General features: G+C 44.6%; 2 protein-coding genes across 6 annotated transcripts in view; both read left to right on the forward strand.

Annotated features, from left to right (window-relative positions):
* Positions 1-6,400, forward strand: part of tnikb (TRAF2 and NCK interacting kinase b) — a 59,827-nt gene extending 53,427 nt beyond the window's left edge. For 4 of the 5 annotated variants that reach the window (XM_005753595.2, XM_005753596.2, XM_005753597.2 and 1 more), the window contains 3 exons: positions 1,401-1,560; positions 5,114-5,253; positions 5,338-6,400. In XM_005753595.2, coding sequence (XP_005753652.1) covers positions 1,401-1,560; positions 5,114-5,253; positions 5,338-5,421 — 384 coding nt within the window. In that variant the 3' untranslated portion in view covers positions 5,422-6,400. The remainder of the gene's footprint in view (positions 1-1,400; positions 1,561-5,113; positions 5,254-5,337) is intronic. The other variant, XM_005753598.2, reaches the window with a different exon arrangement.
* Positions 6,401-11,811: 5,411 nt separating this feature from the next.
* On the forward strand, positions 11,812-20,013 carry eif5a (eukaryotic translation initiation factor 5A). Its single transcript, XM_005753600.1, has 5 exons — positions 11,812-11,884; positions 14,017-14,204; positions 16,192-16,296; positions 18,095-18,226; positions 18,696-20,013. The coding sequence occupies exons 2-5, from the start codon at positions 14,037-14,039 to the stop codon at positions 18,759-18,761; spliced, it is 471 nt and encodes a 156-aa protein (XP_005753657.1). The 5' UTR covers positions 11,812-11,884; positions 14,017-14,036; the 3' UTR covers positions 18,762-20,013.
* Positions 20,014-20,460: the final 447 nt, after the last annotated feature.

Here is a 20,460-nt window from a genome sequence, read left to right on the forward strand (position 1 = left end):
GTGTGTGTGTGTGTGTGTTACTAGGACAGGTCTCCACAAAGTAAATCAGTAATTTCTAAAGTAAAGACTTGGTTTTAGCTCAGGGTAAAGTTAGGCTTGGGTTAGGTTTAGGCTGAGGCAGTGTGTGTGTGTGTGTGTGTGTGTGTGTGTGTGTGCTGGTATTAATACACTGCTGCTTGTCTTCAGGGACAATTCTTCACACTGTGAATCACTTTGTAAGGCAGGGTGTCCAACTCCAGGCCTCGAGGGCCGGTGTCCTGCAGGGTGTAGATCTCACCCTGGGTCAGCTCACCTGAATCACATGATTAGGTCATTACCAGCCTCTGTGAGGAGATAACTCAGCCATTTAAATCAGCTGTGTTGGATCAAGGACACATCTAAAACCTGCAGGACATCGGCCCTGGAGTTGCCCACTCCTGGTGTAAATCTTTCCCACCACAAAAGCAACACTCCTACTGTTTCACAACAGTACGCCCTCTGAAAACAGCTGTGAACCTCTATTGTGCACGTACAGGGACCTGCCTTCCTTCAGGGAACATGTCCCCATAATATAATAAAGCCCAATGTAAAAGAATTAGGAGAGAGCCATAACTTCAATTTCAGTGGTTACAGGGAATTAAACTGGTAATTCCATAACAAATGTTTTAAAAGTTTTCTGACTTTACCCCAAAAAGTATTAAAAGTTTCTTTTAGCTTACATTAAGGTTAAGTTTGGCTGTTGTTGAAGCTGGTGCGAGGCTCTGTGGGGACACGCCCCCATAATTCATTCAGATGTTCCAGTTAGGCCGAGGTCAGACAGATAGCAGCTGTGGTTACAGTAGATCACACCGAGTGGATCAATGTGCTGTAAACATGACTGCATATGTACTTTATATGTAACTGTGTTTGACTGCATGTTTAATATGAGTGTGATTTAAGGAGTGAACGTGTGAGGAAATGAGAGGATGAATGAGCTAATAGCAGAACAAATGAAATGGTGAATGTGTGACAGCCCCAGAACAGAAGTGATGAAGAGAACACAGGAATGTGTGAGGAGCAGAGGCTGTAAGTCACAGATGGAAATGTTTCAGCGAGTGAGTGAATGAACTGCTGTTTGAATCCAGAGGCAGAGGGTGAATCGCTGTCCTCCTTTAACCCCGCTTTGGTTACAGTCAGAGATGGACGGGCCAAGGAGACGGTAACCACAGCAACCGCCTCTCATTGCTTTTGGCAGTCATGAATCACGCTGTGCTCGTGTCTGTTTCCATGGCAATTGCGTGGCTGAGGAGCGGGAGGCTTTATTGTTGCAGCAGTTTCTTCTCTCTCAGGGTGGGGAAGGGGGGATGTTAGAGGGGTCCAGCTCCTAACACCCCTGCCCCCACCCCATTCAACACCCCCCCTCCCGTCTGTCGTCCTGGCAGATTCAGGGTCAGGTGACCCCGCACGCCATCGTGGTTCTGCCCAAGACGGACGGCATGGAGATGCTGCTGTGCTACGAGGACGAGGGCGTCTACGTCAACACCTACGGACGCATCACCAAAGACGTGGTGCTGCAGTGGGGCGAGATGCCCACCTCCGTCGGTACGTCAACCAATCAGCTCGCTTTTCCCTGACCCCACTGACCTCTGACCTCTGATAAGCGGTCTCAGCAGATCATCTTTCACCCTCACTATCTACCACACCCCTTCTCCGCTCAGAGCAACACGCTTGCCTTTTCTTGCCTTTTGCTTTCACCTTTAAACAAGAAGCCCAGACTGTCGTCTCACTCACCTGTTTCATTACCTGCTTAAAGGGATACAGCAGGTTTGGGCACTTGGTCAACTCAGAGCAGTGAGCTGATGAGAACAAACTGTCTCCATCGCCTCCGTTACCTCTTTCTACGTCTTTACCGTGTGAGAAAATTTTAGTCAGTTTATTTTAAAATCAGCACAAGATTTAGAAAAAGTAACCGTGCTGGCTCAGAGGGAGTGACTTTGATTTGAACTTTTACAAAAAGTAATCATGATTAAACTCTTTATATTACAAATATACTCTGCATACACTTTAGTCAACACATAGTGTGGCCACCCTGAAGCACACCTGGTTTATTTTCTTATGTAAGGTCCAAACTTCACTAAATGAACACCAGGTTTAATTCAGCAAGACATGAAACCAGGACTGAGATTAGGGGAGAGTGAGGGCCATTTTCTCAACGACTTCATTGCATTTTGACTTGTCTTTGCAACCCGAGCAACTGATCAGGACTAAAAGTAAAATGTTTAGTTAAATGTAGACAAAATGATTCAGTGGTCACATCCTCACACATCCAGCATTGACCTGGGGGAATTGCAACAAACTCGATGTGTCTGCAAATCCTTAAAACCAGGCAAGCTTTAGCAACACGCACACGCCAGGATCATGGAGAGTTTAGTGTCAGTGCTCTCATCACACGACGGGTAAGTTGACCAAATGTATGACATCCCAAAACCTCGACGTATCCCTTTAACGTTAAGTGTTGAACATCCAGCGGCTGCATGAGCTGATAGCAGCGGATCTTTGCCTTCCTCACTCCCAGCTCTCACAAGTCGTTTACTGTCTGCTCGTTCTTCTTTGTGAATTGAGTTTGTGTCGTGTGTCTGCTGTGTTAACTTCTGTCCTCTTGTTGTGTCTCGTTGTTGACCGTGAAACATTTCAAAAGGCACTTTCTCATCATCCGCTCTTCCTTTCATCCTTGATTGCTCGAGCTCTGCAGTAACCCGGTCCAGACAAAACGTTTGTGAGATCCAGCAGCAAAGCAACGAGATGAAAGCTCTGCACCAGATCAATGCAGGGGCAGCACATCTAAATTCATCTATTATTTAGAAGTAGCGTGAGTGCATCAGAGCGCAGCCGAGCATGAGGGGTGGATCTTGAATCTTACGATCCAAGTCAGTCAAAGCTGGTGTGTGTCTCCGCCCATCCTCACTCTTACAGATTCCTCTGTGCTTAACCCTGAATGACAAAAACACGTGTGTGACTGTGTCTCTGTCCTGGAGCACTGTTGCTGACGTGTCACATTTTCTGTGTGGGCATCGTCTCCTGTTAACATGTTTTTGTGTATTTAACTGTCAGACCAGATTGTCTCACAGCCAAGCCCGGCTTCGACCCCTCCCCCACCCCATAAAAACGTAAACGCCTGACTTATTTAACTCGCCGCTGCGCTTATAAACACCCAACCGATCCCGATCCTCCGTATGTGGGACCCTTTTTGTCTTTTCTCCCACATGAGAATAAAAAGAAGCACCAAGAAGCTGCACGGACCCTGGGTGACCAGGTGGACCGGCCTGAACACGGTTTTAATAACTTCTGATAAAAGAAAAGATATCAAAAAATCTATTAGTGCCACTTTTCCTGAGCTTGTAGTTTAGGGACTTTCCCTCCAGTATTCTGGTGAAGCATTAATATAAATGAAATGGAAGCTTCTGGCACAACTTCACTGCACTGTGAAAGTGCATGAAACAGAACAAAGATCTAAAGAGGTCAAAGTCCAGCAACATTTATTAATTAACCTTCATCAGCCTGATCAAGAACTATACTGCACACAGCATGCAGGTAACATATGTAATAGAGTAGAGCAGGGGTCCCCAATCCCAGGCCACGAGGGCCGGTGTCCTGCAGGTTTTAGATCTCACCCTGGGTCAACACACCTGAATCACATGATTAGCTCATTACCAGCCTCTGCAGAACTTCAGGACATGTTGAGGAGGTCATTTATCCATTCAAATCAGCTGTGATGGATCAAGGACACATCTAAGACCTGCAGGGACACCGGCCCTCGAGGCCTGGGACTGGGGACCCCTGGAGTAGAGAGAAAAAATTTACACCCAATCAGCTCCATCCTGTATATTTATACAGGTCATTTGGGGCGTGAACAGGAAGAGGATACATCTGAGTGATAATTTAAGTTTTTCCTCACACAGTGTTACACACATCCACTATGAGGGGGAAATAAATGTAAAACAAATAAACTGGTAAAAAGGTATATATAGATTTATAATTATGATCTTCTGGGGCGATCGTGGCTCAAGAGTTGGCAGTTCAGCTTGTAATCGGAAGGTTGCTGGTTTGAGCTCCGGCTCCAACAGTCTCGGTCGTTGTGTCCTTGGGCAAGACACTTCACCCGTTGCCTACTGGTGCTGGTCAGAGGGCCCGGTGGCGCCAGTGTCCGGCAGCCTCGCCTCTGTCAGTGCGCCCCAGGGTGGCTGTGGCTACAATGTAGCTGCCATCACCAGTGTGTGAATGTGTGGATGTGTAAAGCGCTCTACAAATACAAATACAGGCCATTTACCATTTCTCACTTTTATCAGAAATTAAGCAACACAATAGAATCTATAAAATCAAACTTCTTCTTATGATTTAAAAAAGAAGCTGAAACTTCTGGGGCTTAAATATTTATCTCTTTATCTTTTTTAACCCTCATTCAACCAGCAAGTGAAACTCTTGAGATTAAGGTTCATTTCCTCTGAGAGCGCGCTGGTCTGAGAGAGGCAGCATTAACAGAATAAAGCAGAGAAACCTCACACAGCAGAAATAAGGAGATCCTGAACTTTCCCACTGTAGTGCACATCACAAACAAACATTTCCCGCTAAACCTTCTTGAGACTTCACCATCATTTTAGGGGAGCGTTCACTTTAAAAGGCCACGGCTGTGCACAGCTGGGCGAGCTGTCATCATTTACTGGCCTCCACCCTGCGGACTCACAGTGTTCCCTAATCCTGCAACTAGGTTAAACTGGGTTCTGCTCTTACAGTTTTCCGATTGGCTGACTTTGCCCTTAAACGCTGTAATGACACTGCTGCTGGACAGCCAGGTGCAATGTGGCAGCTCAGATAACTGCTTTACATCAAAGCGACGAGGTTTGCCAGACAGCAGGCCTGCGACGCGTCTCTCCCAACGCTGGTCGTTCACATCCGTCAGAAACTGCTGCAATAATCTCCCGGAAGTGAGGCGGAGGAGGCCTCGAGGTGTGACTGGCCTGGGTGTGAGACTGGTGCTGAGTCTTCTCCTGTCCAACCCCCTTCTGTGTGTGTGTGTGTGTGTGTGTGTGTGTGTGTGTGTGTGTGTGTGTGTGCGTGTGTGTGCGTGTGCGCGTGTGCACCCTTTCCTCCCCTGCAGCCTACATCCACTCCAATCAGATCATGGGCTGGGGAGAGAAGGCCATTGAGATCCGGTCCGTGGAGACGGGACACCTCGACGGAGTTTTCATGCACAAGCGAGCTCAGCGACTGAAGTTCCTGACGGAGAGGAACGACAAGGTGAGTCTGTGCACACACAGCGTGCACGAGCGAAGGCGCCACACCTGAAACACACCTGTATGACGTGCTGCCCTCTCCCTGCAGGTCTTCTTCGCCTCGGTGCGTTCTGGAGGCAGCAGTCAAGTCTTCTTCATGACCCTCAACAGAAGCTCCATGATGAACTGGTAACCCTTCCACCTCTTGGACCCGCAACCCTTGTTTTCTTCACCCTGAACATTGGCCACTGAGGGATGGAGGGATGACAGGAGGACGGCGTATGTGTGTGTAAATGTGTGCGTGCGTGTGTTTGTGGATAAACGGACAATTGAGCATCAGGAGAAAACTGCAGGAGTGGGCCCACCCCACACACACCCCCCTCCAGCTGCAGGGGGCACTACAGGGCCCCCGCGGACGGTGCCACTGCCTGCTGAGCAAAGGCGACTCCTCGTGCTGTCGGCGGACGACGCCTCCTCCTGCCCTGCAGGCCAACGGCTGCTGTGGACATGCCGAGTAGCCTTCGACCTCCCCGTTCGATTGAGTGAGGAGCTGCAGAGTGTAGCACATCAGTGACTTTACATCACAGCAGTGTTCACACTGCGGGCACAGCGGCAGGTGGCCTGGCGTGTGACAGTGAAAGCTGGTACTGCTTCTTATACTGTGATTAAATTAGGTTAGAAGCACGAGCGTCCACACTAAGCCTGCTGGATCTGACAGTTTTGTGGATTTGAGCGCCACCAAATGAACGTTGACGATCGTGAGGATGTTTTGTCACCTGCACACAACGTGGTTTCTGGCTGCCTTTAAGTTTCTGCTGAGACAAACTAGTCCCTCGAAATAATCGCCTTCCTTTGTCTCGATGCACATTTGACTCAGTAAGAAGTGAGAGGGGTGCGCACAGACGGCTTTATTTAAGGTAGTGTTAAAAGAATAGAGATCATGGCAAAGACTTATTTATAGCCAAAAGCGACTCGCTTTGCAGAATCTTTCAAATAAAGAATTTCAGGCTTTAGAAGAAGTTAAAAAATCCTCAGAGAGAAATTGTTTTGTTAGTTTCTCAAAAGCAGAGGAAGAGATATGAATGACGCAGTGGAAAGAGAATTAGTGTGACCTTAACCTCCCAGGACCTGGCGTCCACAGATGTGGCTTATTTAGACCAAAATACTCAATTTTGCTCTACAAGGGCCTGATATCCACTTACAAGATCGTTTTACTGCCACTGTTCTATCGAAATTTTAAACAAATATCCTCATATGTGGCTCTGATGTTTCTTAGAAACAAAAATCAGGTAAAAAAAAAATCTGGTAATTCTGTGTTTAAATAATCATCAGGACCCAATCAGCCCAAATATCAACGAGAAATTAAACATGCTGCCGTGGAAGAGTTCAGGTCTGAGGAGGTTAAATGACTAACACAGTCTCAAAGCTTTCTATTAATCAGAGACAAATCTAGCTACAGTTTTGTGGTGACAAGTCTAACCCCGTTTTTAAGCCTCACTTTCATCAGTCTGGGCTCATAAAAATAACCTGACAGTTTGTGTCCATGAACATGACAAAAACAGTTTGCCTTGTCACGACTTTCGTGTTTTGTTATGAGACTGTGCTGACATGAGAAATGATGGCCGAGTGCAAAATAGACGCTCACGCTGAGCTTATCAGTAATAATTTTTACTTTTTTAGTAATCCATACCCGTTCAGTACACGTTCTACGAAACGAAGAGAGCAAAGTCTGAGTCGAGCCCTGACGCTGTCCCCCTCGGATGCATGTTTGCTGTTATGTGAGCAGCTTCTGTCATATTTCAGGCCTGCGTCGAGAGCAAAACCACTGGGTGTGCATCACTGTGGCCTCTGCAGCTTACTAGAGCTGTATCGGCAGTATAGGCAGCTTCTGGGTTGAAAAGCAAAGAACCTTTTCAATGGTGATCAAACCACATGTTTATTGGTATTATTGAGGTGTCAGAGCCCGTTAAGGATACGGGGGAGGACGTCAGATGTCATCTTTATGGAGGAAAGACTCAAACATGAAGGCTCTTCCTCACAGTGGCTAATACACGTTATGAATTTAACACTGGAATCTATCTGCAGATATCCAAACCTGCAGAGCCAAAGCTGTGTCTCATATGTGAACTGGAAGAAGCTGAATCGGTGCTTCCAAAAACCAACAAATGTGTGTGTTGAAATTCTAAAACACCCAGGCTTAGTGTGGATAAGCTGCTTGTTGTCACGCCGATAACGATGTTTAAATGTTTTGTCTCAGACCGATGTAGCTCTTTGTTCCAGCAGGAAACCACGAGGCCGTGCAGACGGCGTTTCTCACAGTGTGAACACTGATGCTGCTGCTGTTCTTCCCCGTCGGAGGCTACAACAGTTCAGACGAGCAGCGAGTGTCGCGGAGCTGCTGCACAGCCGGCTGCTTTGTCCCGGTTTGTTCCCAGCAGGGGGAGGGAGGTTGTAGATATTGTACCATTGCTGCAACAGCAACACAACAACAAAAGTATTCCCGTCATTTTCTCACAGGAAGAACTCAGCTGTAGAGTAGGCGCCACCTTCTGGAGGTTTTTACTCTCGTCTGTCCACGCTGCTGTGTGCACTCGTGTAAATACTCACTTTGATGTTAAGGACAGACAAAGAAAATAATGACAGTCTAGCTTTTTATCCTTTCTTTTCTGGCTCATCCCTTTGTGAATCTGTCGACGCTTTAGGGGGACTAAGCTCAAAAGTTTCGTTTGGATTTTTCTCTCCATAATTCATTTGCCTTTATTTCGTTTTTGCATGATGGCATTCGTGTTTTTTTACATTACTTGTTATGAGTTGTAAATTTGAGGCAATACGCGGTGGGGCGGGGGACGTCTGACTGTGTACCCTACATCTCTGAGCTGAAAACAACAGCTGGGCTTTTATCTGCTGAACTGCACACTGGAGGATCACACGTTTACCATTAAAGTTTTTATGTTCACGATCATTTCCAGAGTGCAGCTGGTAAAGAGCGAGCAGGAGCGTCTTCTTAAAGGCTGGAGCTGAGCCTTTGCTGACTGTACGCGCTTGTGTTTATAGAAGGAAGCTGCTCCATCCTTTACTTGATCTTCTTTTGCTGTTTTTAAAAGAGATGGTGGAGGGGGCGAGTGATGGCGCGTTAAGGCCAGCTGAAGCCTTTTACATGTGCAGGATGTTAGCAGCACCCTGTGAATAAAGGTCAGGAGGCAGGGTCAGCTTGAGAAACCATAGATTAAAAAAAGAGATATATACTGTAAGAATTTTCGTTATGATGATGATATCCTACTGATCATTTTAGAGAAAGACAAAAAAATAATGTTCACTTATTAAAGCATAGTTGTCTTTCTACAGAATAGAGAACATAGCTATAAGAATTTCTAAAAAAAAATCAAACAGTACAATGTTTTTATTGTGGTATTATTTGTATTTGTATTTCAATTTTTGTACGTATCAAGACTGTGAACATATGTACGATTGTTAGCCTCTGAGTGTGCGTGAGTGTGCGTGAGTGCGTGTGTGTGCGCGTGCGTGGAGGTGAGCAGGTGTGTGCACAGGTGTGTGACATGCATGTGAGTTTTCACCCCGTCTGAATCACTGGAATCAATCAAAAGACAACCTCGACCTGGTAACACGCATCTGTGGTGTTGGGAATTCTACAATAAATGTCCTCTCCTTGTACAGCAACCACACCTGACCCGCTCTCTTTATTCATACCCGAGTCACACGGCAGCTTCTGTGTTCTGAGTGAGATAAAGACTGGACGTTAGACCTAATAGGAAAAACACTCATTTGTTTTAGTCCCAGAATTTCTACAGGCTGCAGCACAGATTCACAAACAGTCCTGGAAACACTCCTCAGAGATTTTGTTCCATATTGAGATGAAAGCATCGCACAGTTGCTGCAGGTTTGTTGGCTTCACATTCACAAATTCTGACGCCACAACCATGCCACATTCAAAGTCAGTTAAATGACCTTTCTTCCATCTGAATGTTGCAGACCAGGCAACATTTTTGCACTCTTCTGTGGCTAACTTTTAGTGAGCCTGTGTGGTCTGTAACCTCAGGAGGCTCAACTGGCGTGGTCTTCTGCTGCCGTTGCACATCTGCTGCAAGCTTTGTGCTCCTCTGCACACCCTGGTTGTAACAACTCGTTAATTAAGTTATTGTTGCCTTCCTATATATTCAAAGCGGTCTGGAAAAATTGACTTTATGTACGAAACATCCATGTATGTTGTTAAAAAGATAACTGAATGTGGCAAGGCTGTACTTTAGGGTAATACCAATTTGTACCAGATGGTGTTGTTATTCAGTGTAAGCTTTATTTAACAAGGCAAGTTATAAAGAACACGTTTTTATTTCCACTGACAAAAAAGTAAAGCATCTTGAAGAAATGGAAGTAGAGCTAAAAGGAACGTTTAAAGAACCAGAGCGTGTCATCTGAAAACATCAGAACACCTAGTTGGGAAAAAAGCTGCCAGACTTAAAGCTGACTGAGGTCCTTTGGGATGACCTTAAACATCCCATTCATCCTGGAATATCCTCCAGTGTGGCTGAATTAAAACATTTCTTCAAAGAAGAGTGGGCCAAAGTTCCTCCACAGTGATGTGAAACACTTGTTGTCCATTATCACAAACACTTGTTTGCAGTTTTTACTGGTGAGGGAGGCACAACTAGTTTAAGAGGCAACTGGGCAGCAGATCAGAAGGACTGCACCTCTCTGACTAACATTAAAATTTGTTTTATCAGAAATGTTTAAGTGTGACAAATGTGCAAAATAGATTCAAATAAATAAATCAGGAAGTAGCCAAATCCTTTTTAACTGTAGACACATGCATGTTCCTTTATCCATCAAACACTGAGCTGGTCACTGCATAGGCTTCAGGGAAACTACAGAGAACCACCAAGAGTGACCAAAGCTCAGTGCATCTGCACATTATGTTCACACTCTACCATGTAACGTCTTAATGCATGCTCGATCCAGGTAAGGAAATCCCAAAACGTTGATTCTGTTCATCAGGATGTAACGTTTTCAGCGGGAGAAACGTTCTGCCACTCATCCAAGTGACTACGAAAAACCAAAATAACAGAGTTTCAGAAACGTACCGCACACAAAGAATTAAAGAGGACATCACACAGCCAGTACCCCTGATGGGATCAGGGGCATTAGTACACGTTTCTCGGCTAACATTAATGCTGAATGTGTTATGTTGAAGCAACATATGTTTAAAGCCAAACTAATGGATGGAGACCTTAAACTTCATAGCATCTACAGAGTAAAAGGATCTTTACATATTTATCAGTACTTTAAATTAGTATCAAATGTACTAAGGAGTGAGGAGTGTCCTAAGAAGATGGAAGGAGTTTTGCCACTAGGAGGCGTTAGAGAAAATTCACTGATTCTATGTTATACATGAATACGAATGTCATGTATATGATCGCCTAATGGCGATTTATTCTTGCCACTAGGTCATGTAAATATCTAGGAGCAGTTTATTAAGGTTCAACAAAACACCTCACCAACGTTCTGCATGTCTTCCTCCACTACATCCATGAACCCTCTCTGAGGTGAGGTCTTCCTCCTTTCCGCTAGTTCCATCTTCATCATCCTTTGTCCATTATAACCCCAGTCCTTCCTCTGCACATGTCCAAACCATCACAGCCTTGCTTCTCAACCTGAGCTGTTCCTCTGATGTTTTAATTAACATCTTCTGCTCTTCCTCCTGTTTTTGTTGTCAGTACCACCGTGTCCAATTCATACATCACAGCAGGCATCGCTACCATCTTGAAAACCTTCCCTTTCAGTCTTGCTGCTATCCTTCTGTCACAAATAAACATCTGCACCCACTCGACTCTGCCTGCACTCTCTTATTCACTGTCCATTACTTTGGCTGGTTGACCTCAGGTATTTAAACTCATCTATCTTCACTACCTCTGCTCCTTGCAGCCTCACTGCTACACCGATCTCCCTGTCATTCATAAATGTCTTTTTTCTTCTGATTTTCATCCCTTTTCTCACCAGTGCATACCTCTACCTCTCTGCCACGTGCTCCCTGCTGTCACTACAGCTCACAATATCATCTGTAATACCATAGTCCACAGAGCATCCTGACAGACCTTATCTGTCAGTCTGTGCACCATCACTGCAAACATGTAGGGACTCAAACCAGGCCTGTCACTTCTACAGCACACCTCCCCACTGTCTCAGTGCCCTGCACCACCCTCAGACATGCATGAAGCTATTCTGCTGATCTGATCGTTACCTTTTTTCTTAACCTACCTTCAGTAACTCTCCCATATCGTCATGGTATGACTCATCAACTTTATCCCTCTGTACCTACTAAAGCTCTGTACATCACATTTGTTGTAATAAAAAGACCTCATGCCCAATATTAAGTATTAGAAATAAATACCTCGTGTTTAACAAAATATTAGCCAACCTAAATCTAATCCATACCATTGTGTAAGTACATTACCAGGATTTTTTAAAAAGTAGTATTTTTGTATTCTCTTGGCCGGGTTGCCATGTTTCCCTCAGACTTGGCATCCCTTTCTGCCAGGCTGCTACCGGAACACATAAACGCCCCTCCCCTCCTTTCTTCCTCTACGGATGCTGCAGTCAAGTTGGCCGCGCATGCGCACTTTAGGTCCTCTTTTTCTTGGAAGGTAAGTGTGGCATGGCGCGTGTTGCTGCCTTGGGGGGGATAAACGGTGGACTTTAGCGGTTTTTAGGTGACCCATTAACGATTTCAGAGGTATTAAAGTAGTCATGTACTGGTTTGAGATGCCGAGGGAGTAGTTAGTCGGTTTCCCGGTGGATGTAGTCGGTGGCAGGGTAGGGTGTGGGTGTCCATGTTCCGACTAGCGCTAGCATGCTGAATCAAAGGGACATGCGGCCTTCGGCGGCGCGCTCCGTGGAAGCTGCTTGTCATTCTCCGCGCTAACGCTCTTGTCTTCGGTTCGCGGTTAAAATCCGCACTGTTAACCGACGACCCGGCGGGCCGATCAGGAAAAAACAGACTGATGGTTTGTACCCGGTCCGCTGTCGATCCGAGATTAATCCGCGCCTTTATTTGGACCGAGCTGAATGGACGGCTAGCTCGGTTAGCCGCCGCTAGCAGCGCGTTAGCTCGGATAACGGGACTTGGTGTTTGTGAAACAGCAGCGCACGTTGGCCAGCCGCAAATCTCGCGGCATCGAAATCCTGTCCCGATAGCGTTACAATAAATGGTTATAAACCAAAACATCCAGAATAAAACGTGCTAATTTTAGCGTTTGATGCACTATTCTCTGCTGTCTTCACAGCGCTATGTTACATTTGTAAACTCTGAGCCAGCTTAACTTCTGATCATTAAAAGATTAACCTTTAATTTATTTATGTGGCACCGATGGTGCGAAGAAGTGGCTGCGAGTGAATTTTGACTTTGAACTTCATGCGTCCACTGGGCTTGCTAACATTTGCGATAAAACTGCTGCGGCAGATTGAGAAGTGGCGCAGCCGTCCAGCCTCGTGTCGAGCCGGGGTGGCGACGTCCACGTTTCGGCGGAGCTTAGGGATTTGTTTTTTTCTTTTTCAAATTGGATATTCAAAATGTATAACTCGGATCACACTCAAATTAATTTCCCAGCAGATCAAGAGGACTGCACCTTTATTCATTTATTTATTTATTTATTTTACAATAGAAATCTCGCGATATCTACCTAAAAGTAGCAGAGAGCTCTGTGGGGCCCAGGAAAAGGCTGCGGTAGTCTAAATCAAAGCAGGAAAGAAAACTGTTAAAGTGGCTCAAAACTCAGCCGAGCATAGCAGATTTATTAAAGTAGAAACACTTTTTTTTTTTTTTTACATAATTTTTAAAAATTGCAATGTTTACAGCAAAATCCCCTAATTTGCTTTTTCTTTGGTATTAATGTTAATATATTAAACAAGGCTGTATTGAATTGCTTGTTTTTAATCGATGTATGTCTAAGGTAGTGTTTCAACCCTTTAAAAATGGGGAAGCAGTCGGGGGCTGTGGTTTACATTGGGTCAAAATCAAAGCCACAATCAGGCATGTTTAAATATCATGAAACTCTTTAAGCTTTAGCTGAGTTGAAGTAGAATCAATGTTTTTCCAGCAAGCATTAAACTCTTACAAATTTTGACAAGCCCAGAAATTTGCAGAGATCTAAGTTGTTGTTGTTTTTTTTTATAAGTCAAGAAATATTTCATTGCAATTTTATTTATATAGTGCCAAATGACACCAGTCAATAGTAAGGTAGTGTAATCGGTGTCAAGGTGAGTTAGTTTAGTGCTTTGCAAACATTTAATTCACAGGACTCCGTCTACATCAGGCTGCTGTTGACGACTGTCATGAGATTCATGTTTTCCCTCATTAACTACTGTGAAAACACCAACGCCGACACTTTAAGTCCTCTGTTATGTACAGAACAACTATTATATTTGACCAGGGTCAGAGATGCCAAAACTGTTGTAATTTAACCACAATTTGGCAAATGTATGAAAGTGGAATAATTACTGGGTCATTTTACAGGGTTTTTCCCCGTAACACTTGACATCAGAAGCTTTGAAATCAGGATGCTGTTGGACAGATGTAAGAGGTGTATTGAACGTGATCATCTGTTTCAAGTTTACACTTGACTAGGTCAGGTTACCTTCTGATTTTTGCTCGCGGTCGTGTTAATGCCATGTCTTTCTCCACGAGAACCTAACCCTGTGACTGCTTAGTGTGGAAGTCTGTAGATATGAATTTCTGTGCTTGATTTCGGGGTTAGTGATGTGTAACTGTCTCCACCAGCGCCCCAGACCCATCGCACCATGGCAGATCCCGATCTCGATTTCCAGACTGGTGAGTCTGGCGCCTCCGCCACCTACCCCATGCAGTGCTCTGCTCTGCGTAAGAACGGCTACGTGGTGCTGAAGGGTCGTCCCTGCAAAATTGTGGAGATGTCCACCTCCAAGACCGGCAAGCACGGACATGCTAAGGTAAACTCAGAAGCTGTTTAGTCCTCTTCTTTTATTTCAGATCATTTTATACCGCATGGTAAAGAGCATTGGTCAGGACAGAAAAGGGGGGCCGTGAACATGAAACAGGACAACGCGCAGAGTAAAGACCAGACAGGCTGAGAGCTTTCAGGTGGAGGACTGCTGAAAGCTGCAAAGTTTAACATAAAGTTTTGGAGCAGAGACCTGAGGCTTGGCCTGGACTCTCAGGTTTCAAACCTGTCTGATCCAAACTGCATGAAGTGTTGCTTTACTAAAGCAAGGCCTTCTTATCTTTACCCACAGTGTTCTTGTGTGTACTTTGCCCTCACATGGGACTCGTCATGATAAAAATGGGGGGAAATGAAGTTTTTCGGTTTAGTGTTCCACGACCACAAAATGGGACAAATGTAGTCCTTAGATTTGAGTCCCATTGAAGATGCCTTCTGACCTTTTTATTGGTTGATTTATATTAACATGATGGTAATCTCCATCTTAGTACTAACAAAATGAAATCCAATAATTATCTGGGCTTTTCTGACTGAAGCGGCCTTCTGTGCAGCCAGGTTTCAGTTATAGCAAAGACTTACTACAGCAAAGAGTAACTACAGCCCAGCTTTGTAAACCTGGTTAAATACTTAAATCTGCCTGTCAGAAGCTTTAGGGAGAAATCCAAAATTTGAAACAAGTGTTGAGTAATTGAAAATGAATAGAGTAAAGCTGCAGTGGATGTTTGTCTGAATTTCCCAAGATTTTGTGGTTTACCAAACTCAGATATTTTAATGTGTGAAATTTTTATTTTTCATCACTTTGTGCCTTATAACCGCCGTCTCCAACCTTTTTTGCGCCATGGACCGGCCTTTAAGGTGTCGCGGATAAATGCAACAAAATAAAACTAGTACCGGTACCGAAAAAAAGATTTATTCATAACACACATGAAAAGATCCAGAAAGACCGAGTTAACGATAAAAACGATAACAAAACAACGCTGAAAACCGATAAAAACGCTGAAAACCGTACATTTCACACCTGAGCCTCAACTCTCGCGGCCCGGTACCAAACGACTCAGGGACCGGTCCGAGGCCCGGGCCCGGGGGTTGGGCCTCGGATGCTAGATTAAACTAAACCTCACTCTTAAAAGTTCTGTTTTTAAATCAGTCTGTTCTTCTTTCGGACAATGACCTAAAATCTGTTTTTGTGCCAAAGTGTTTGCAGGAAAAATCCAGAGCTGACAAAATTGAACAACCTTTTTATGTCACGTTTTATTGACTGTTCCATTTCAGCTTGGAAAGATTCAGATCTTAAATCTAATTAAACGTTTACTTCCATCAGGATGATGTGACTCTAAAAGTCTAAAGATAGATGGCAGCACAGTCGATTGTTGCATAGAGCAGTGACACAGTGAAATGCACAATAAGCATCACTCAACATGAAATGCACATTAAAACTAAGCAGACCTGAAACAGAAGATCTCATTGAGCCAAATGAAGGCTGGTAGTGATGAAGCTGGGTACCTGTAGCCTGCACCGTATTTAATGTCACTTTGAATCAATTCAGTGAGAGCAAAAAAATCTGGAAAATTTCTGCTCATTCAATTTGGGTTTTAAAAAAAAAAGTTAAATTTTGCAGCTGATTGCAGGAGCAGCAGATTTAATTGCATTTTTTAGTTAAGTGCAAACTTTCAGACTGATGGGAGGAAGAACACTTGGGACCAACGATGACTTTTCATGCAGATTTTGAATTGGTGTAACTTGAGAATCGAGCTTTAAGTAAACCAAAATAGCCCCTCATAAAAACGAATATGTGGTTAAGCTGAAACCGTAACGCAGGCCGTCGGACAGTAGGCTAAGGTTTCTGTTTAGGCGTTTATTGAAGTTTGACCCCGGGCTGGTGCAGGACACTGGCAGGTTGATCAGTTGCTGTTGTGCTGCTTTCAGTAGCTCCTGTTTTCTTTGTTTAAACACTTGTGAATTCCTCATCTTCCCTTCAGGTTAACCTGGTTGGCATCGACATCTTCACCAACAAGAAGTATGAAGACATGTGCCCCTCCACCCACAACATGGATGTTCCCTCCATCAAGAGGATAGACTATCAGGTACTTCCTGTCAGCTGACTCTGTTAAAAAGGCTCCATGGTGGTTGAGCTGGTGGTGACGACGCGGATACGTCATCTGGTGTTTGGGTTCCCAGTCGTTGCCTCCCAACAGTGAGTCAGCAGGTGGAAATATTCACAGGGCGTCTTTCTGTTGTGTGAATCAGTCAGTCCAGAAACCTGACTTGAAGTTTGTTTTATAGTCGGAGAAATGTTTGGGATAAGAGCAGAACACGTGCTGCTGAACCTCATCGTCCCTGTGGATGTTTTAATGTTAGAATGGAAGGAAACATTTCCACTCACGCTAAATAAGCCTGCAAATAATCCAGTCACTAACATTCATGTTGGAGAAAATGAGACGTAAGCTTTAAGAAATGGACGTCTTTACATGAACGGCTCAGATATCTGCTAAAATAAAGATGTGACCACTCGGGTTTCAGAGGTCGGGTTCATCGGTGAAGCGGTGCAGCTGAGATGAACCCTGAGTAACCTCTGGCTGCTGCACGCAGCTGGTTCCAGGCCTTTACCACAGTGCAGATAGAATTTGAAATAAAGTGTAACTGGTTGTGGTCTTGTGTGTTTCTGAGCCAGTGAAAGTTTCTGTACCGTCCTTCTTTTGCTCACTACCTTTACATTTTTATCACGCTGTGGGATAGTCGGCCCAGCATCCAATACCTAAACATGCTGAGTTTGCAAATGAACACGTTTCTATGGAAACGGCACAAAGAGTCAGAATAATTAATGTACAGTAGTGCACTTTGCATGGATACATTTCTCATGCAGAGCAAACAGCTAAACTGTCATGTTACAGATGTGTGTTACAGATGTGCTACCACAGCTGCTTTAATCCGATGGTGTATAATTAGCACTTATGCTCCAGGTGACTGACTGCAGATGTGTGTGCAGGTGTGTTTTCACTCTGTGTGTTAAAGTGTGAGAGGTGCTGAGGCTCAGCTGCAGTCTGCTCACGTAAAGTTCTGTCAGAAACAAACACGTGATCGTTTAAGTGTTCGTCGGCTTCATTCTACAGTTGTCTGTATCAGGATGGACTCTGTTTTATTTTTCAGTGAAGTGCGGTCTTTACTTTGTGCTGTGGGCTTGGTTAGCTGTGATACTTTTGCATATGACACCAAAACCAAACTGAGCACAGCTGGTTAGGTGGTTAACCTAAATAAAAAGTAAAGGTTCTGTCTCCTGTACGCTTCACATTAATAACTTGCATCATCAAAGAAAATCTCTAGTTTATATTCTTTCATCTGTGGCTTGGAAATGGTCAAATCCTCTCAGTAAGGATTTTTGGGCACTGCTGGGTTTCCTGGTCTCAGAGGTGATTACACGTGACCATCCACGACATTTAGTGTCAGAATGGAGGCTTGGTATAATTTGATTATTAACAAAACTCGTTTTTGTTTTTTCTTTTTTAAACAGGTCATATTTCCCACAGTCCTGGAAATTTGATGAGCACTTTACCCTTGAATAAATAAAAGGCTACTTAGAGTTGACAGATTTCTGAGATTCAGACATGGCTAGAAATTGACTTCGTATCATTTTCTGGCTGAAAAAAAACAAACTAACATTAAAGTTGTGCTGAAAGTCATTAAAATGTTTATTACGTTGTGGGTAGTTTTCCTTTGTGATACATGTGCAGGAGTGACTCTGGTGCTATACAGCTGGAATAGCTTCATTTGGGACTCAAACTTTAAACTGTGGCCAGACTGGAGAATGTGGATCGCATGTTTTTATTGTGACCAGCTTGAAGTCTGTGCAGACGTGATCAGTGATGTCTTTTTGTTTTTCTGCAGTTGGTTAACATCAATGAGAACTATATGTCCCTGATGAGCGACAACGGCGACATCAGAGAGGACCTGCGCGTCCCCGACAATGAAGTCGGCAAGGAAATCGAGTCAAAGTTCGAGGCGGGTGAAGAATTCATGGTGAGTTTAGTCTTTTCATATAATTCATATTTGTCAGCCCGACCTGAAGCCCCGTTGTAGCTGTCACAGTGGTGAATCTGTCTAAAGCACAATGGTGTGGGCTAATTCCTGGGCTGTGAAACAGTTTGTCATCAGTATTAAAAAACAACCTTGTTTTTGGGTCATAAATTGATTAAACTTCCGTGTAGTCTTGGAAAGAAAAGCGTCTGGACTTTGAGTCGCTTGAAGACGTTCCACCTCTCATCCGAGAAGCTTCTTCAGTTCAGAACTGAAGAAGCTTCTAGACTAGGATGACCTGGATGACTGAGAAGCTTCACAGACAAGCTTCCATGTAGCTGGAGGCTTCGGGGTTGGGAGTCCTGACCCGGGAGCAGAGGGTGGAGATGGCGAGGAGGGCGAGAGCTGCACGTGTAACGTTTCAGATGATTGACTTGAACACGTTGTTTGTGTGTCTGTGCGCTCTCCGCAGGTCACCGTGATTGCTGCCATGGGGGAGGAATGTGCTGTCGCTACCAAGGTCTTGGCCAGCAAATAAGGAGTTGATAGACTTTGCTGCCCGGACAACAAGCACCACCCACAACCAGTCTCTTGCATTCTCATTGGTTCTGTCACCAAAGCGTCGGCCTTCACAGACAACCTCAATCATTCTGTTGTGATCTCTCTCTCTCTCTCTCATCATTGATCTTTTATTTCTCCCCCGTCCCCCCCGCTCCTCCTCCTTTTGGTTTCTCCTTTCCATTTGCTGTTGGGATTGTTCCGCCGCAGCTCGCTGCGTGGTCCTCTGCCTGATCACTGAGGTTTTGTTTGGCAACTTTATATAAAACGACTTCAAAACAAAAACACGATCAGTCGCTCAATTCCTGCGTATTCTGTTTGCCTTCAGACGTGTTGGTTTCGCCACTCACATTCCTGAATGTTGAAATAACAGCGGGATTCAGCTTTTGTATGATTATTTTTTTATATTCTTTAGATTGAATACAGCAGGTTTAAAGCCTTTTAGAGGGAAGGGGATCAGGGGTCGGGGAGGGGCTGGTTTTGAGTTAAAGCCGTGGGAGGGAGGGAGGGTTGCCCCTGTAGATACTGAATTCTGGATTAGGTCGCCCCTCTAGCAGCCATACCGCTTTCCAGCATGGCCTTTGAGTGCGACTAGGTCCCTTTTATTTTTATTTCCCCTCCCCTGATCGGGGGATCGTGGTGGCCGGCACGTAAAGAGCACTCGAGGTCCCCCCCAGCATGTCAAAGCTCTAAAACCAAGATTTCTTTTCTCCCTTTCCCCCCTCCCTTAAAGAGAAAAAAGAAAAAGAACAGAAACTTCAGTGATTAACCCTCGTGATGCCAGTCTCTTGTCTGTGTAGAAGTTTGAGGGGGCGTGAGGGTCCCGTGCACTCGCACCTCTCGTCCATCGGGGCCATCCCCCAAATACAAAAAAAGAGGAGTGTTGTTTCGTTTTTAAGAGGGCGTGAGTGTGTGGCAGTGTGGGCCTCCGAAATGTGGGAGGCGGTTTGCAGTGAGGTGTGTGTTTCTTTTTTTGAGGGGCTCGATCGGGTTGGGGAGGGTGGTAGAGTTGCAAACGTTTTTTGTTCACTCGAGGCCTTTGTCACCTGACTGGAGATGGCAAAATAAAAACGATGAAACAAATGGAGAAAAACTGCAACCGATGTGTGGTTTTCTGTCTCAAGTATTTTATGGGCTCAAAGGTGGGTGAGCGGGCTGCTGTATCATGTATTTCAAAGTCCTTATTTTGTCATTTATATGCTTAAAAATACTAAACACTGCTCACGGCTCAATTCCAGCTCCTTGTTTTTATTTCTGGACCCTGCTAGAGTCGCCTTTATCACTGCTGCTAATCTAAATGATCACCTCGCACAGATATGAAAATAAGTGTTCTCACTTTGTTGGTGCCGTTTTACTCTTGTGTGAAACTACAAACTCTCCCTGGTGGGTTTAGTTAATGCTGAGCTAAGACGAAGCTCTGTTTGATTTAATCAGAGAAAATTAGTTCAACTGCGGAGAAATGCTTTGGGAACTTTCCCTGATGTAGCTCTGTGACTTGACCTCATTGAGGCAGCTTTATTCTATGATAATCCCAGTAGTACTTTTCATACAGCGCTCCACAAAATCCACCTTTCAAACGGCTTCACAGGAGCAGCAGAATCAAACTATAGTGAGAAATGTTGCAGAAAAACTCTGAAAAGTCCTAAGAATTTAAAGATGCGACTTGAAGGAAACGAGCG

This window comes from Pundamilia nyererei, unplaced genomic scaffold, assembly GCF_000239375.1.
Source record: "Pundamilia nyererei isolate P.nyererei 1_Seehausen unplaced genomic scaffold, PunNye1.0 scaffold00442, whole genome shotgun sequence".
Lineage (NCBI taxonomy): Eukaryota > Metazoa > Chordata > Actinopteri > Cichliformes > Cichlidae > Pundamilia > Pundamilia nyererei.

Bases quoted from the DNA above. Each gene is read 5' to 3' on its own strand.
- eif5a (XM_005753600.1), top strand. From the start codon at position 14,037: ATGGCAGATCCCGATCTCGATTTCCAGACTGGTGAGTCTGGCGCCTCC. The intron at 16,297-18,094 runs GTACTTCCTGTC...GTTTTTCTGCAG, and splicing joins TCAAGAGGATAGACTATCAG to TTGGTTAACATCAATGAGAA. The intron at 18,227-18,695 runs GTGAGTTTAGTC...CGCTCTCCGCAG, and splicing joins AGGCGGGTGAAGAATTCATG to GTCACCGTGATTGCTGCCAT.